The sequence below is a fragment of the Sinocyclocheilus grahami genome, unplaced genomic scaffold (genome assembly GCF_001515645.1).
Source record: "Sinocyclocheilus grahami isolate Dianchi unplaced genomic scaffold, SAMN03320097.WGS_v1.1 scaffold17267.1, whole genome shotgun sequence".
Taxonomy (NCBI): Eukaryota; Metazoa; Chordata; class Actinopteri; order Cypriniformes; family Cyprinidae; genus Sinocyclocheilus; species Sinocyclocheilus grahami.
In genome coordinates, this window is record NW_015516527.1 from 3,636 (window position 1) to 4,534 (window position 899).

At 38.6% G+C, this 899-nt stretch overlaps 1 protein-coding gene across 1 annotated transcript; it reads left to right on the forward strand.

The window, feature by feature from the left end:
* Positions 1 to 243: 243 nt before the first annotated feature.
* On the forward strand, positions 244 to 762 carry LOC107579426 (leucine-rich repeat-containing protein 45-like; the record flags this gene model as incomplete). The annotated part of the gene is made up of 2 exons (XM_016265259.1): positions 244 to 432; positions 522 to 762. Coding segments are annotated over exons 1-2 (406 nt in total), but the record flags the coding sequence as incomplete, so codon positions are not given.
* Positions 763 to 899: the final 137 nt, after the last annotated feature.

Consider the following 899-nt stretch of genomic DNA (forward strand, 5'->3'; position numbering starts at 1 on the left):
GTTTTAGTTAAATAACTGTAAAAAAGTTATTATTATTTATCTTTTTCTGAAAAAAAATCCTAAGACTTGGAATATATACATATACATTTTTATAGTTCATTTTATGCTTTTTATGGCCTGTCACTTTCTCAATTTTCTTTCTCAAATTCTACATTAGTGTTAAAAAAAAAAGCATTCGGGTTTGGAATGACATTTTTGGTGAATTCTTCATTCCATTTGAAAACTAACCTCAGCCTTGTTTTCTTTAGAATTATTGTTGGTTTTGGAATGTCATTGTTCTCAGTGGTACATAAAGAAGATCGACAGAATGAAGAATCACATTTGCACTCTTGCATGCAGGAGCTGAGCAGAGTGAAAGCGTCTCTAGTGACTGAGAGAGCTCAGGCTGAGGAGGAGCTTGGGAAAGTGCGTGCCCAAGTGCGACTGGAGGAGGTATGCCATACTTTTTGAATTGTTGCTACATTAGTAGCTGCAGTATTGTTCATCAAAGCCACAAGATCCTCTGCTCGTTCCCTCTGCAGCAGCAGCACCTGACCAGCCTGGAGGAGAAACTGCGAGCAGTTCGTCAGTCTCGGGATGAATCGCAGAACCACTGCACCCATCAGAAACAAACCATCGCTGAGCTGCATGCCAAAGTGGGCCAGCAAAGCATCGAGATGGACACGCTCCGCCGCAGGATAGACGAGTTACAGCAGGTACAGGATCCAAATGCAGTCACTCGTGGAGTGCTTCCAGTGCTATTTCACTATCATGGAGATACTAGTATAGTTTTCCTAGAACAGTTTTGAATTATTATGTTTTTGTTTTTTCAGTTTTAGTCATTTTATTGTGTGTTTTTATCATTTTTGTTAGTTTATATATATATTTATTTATTTAGTCATTTAGCAGACGCTTTTATC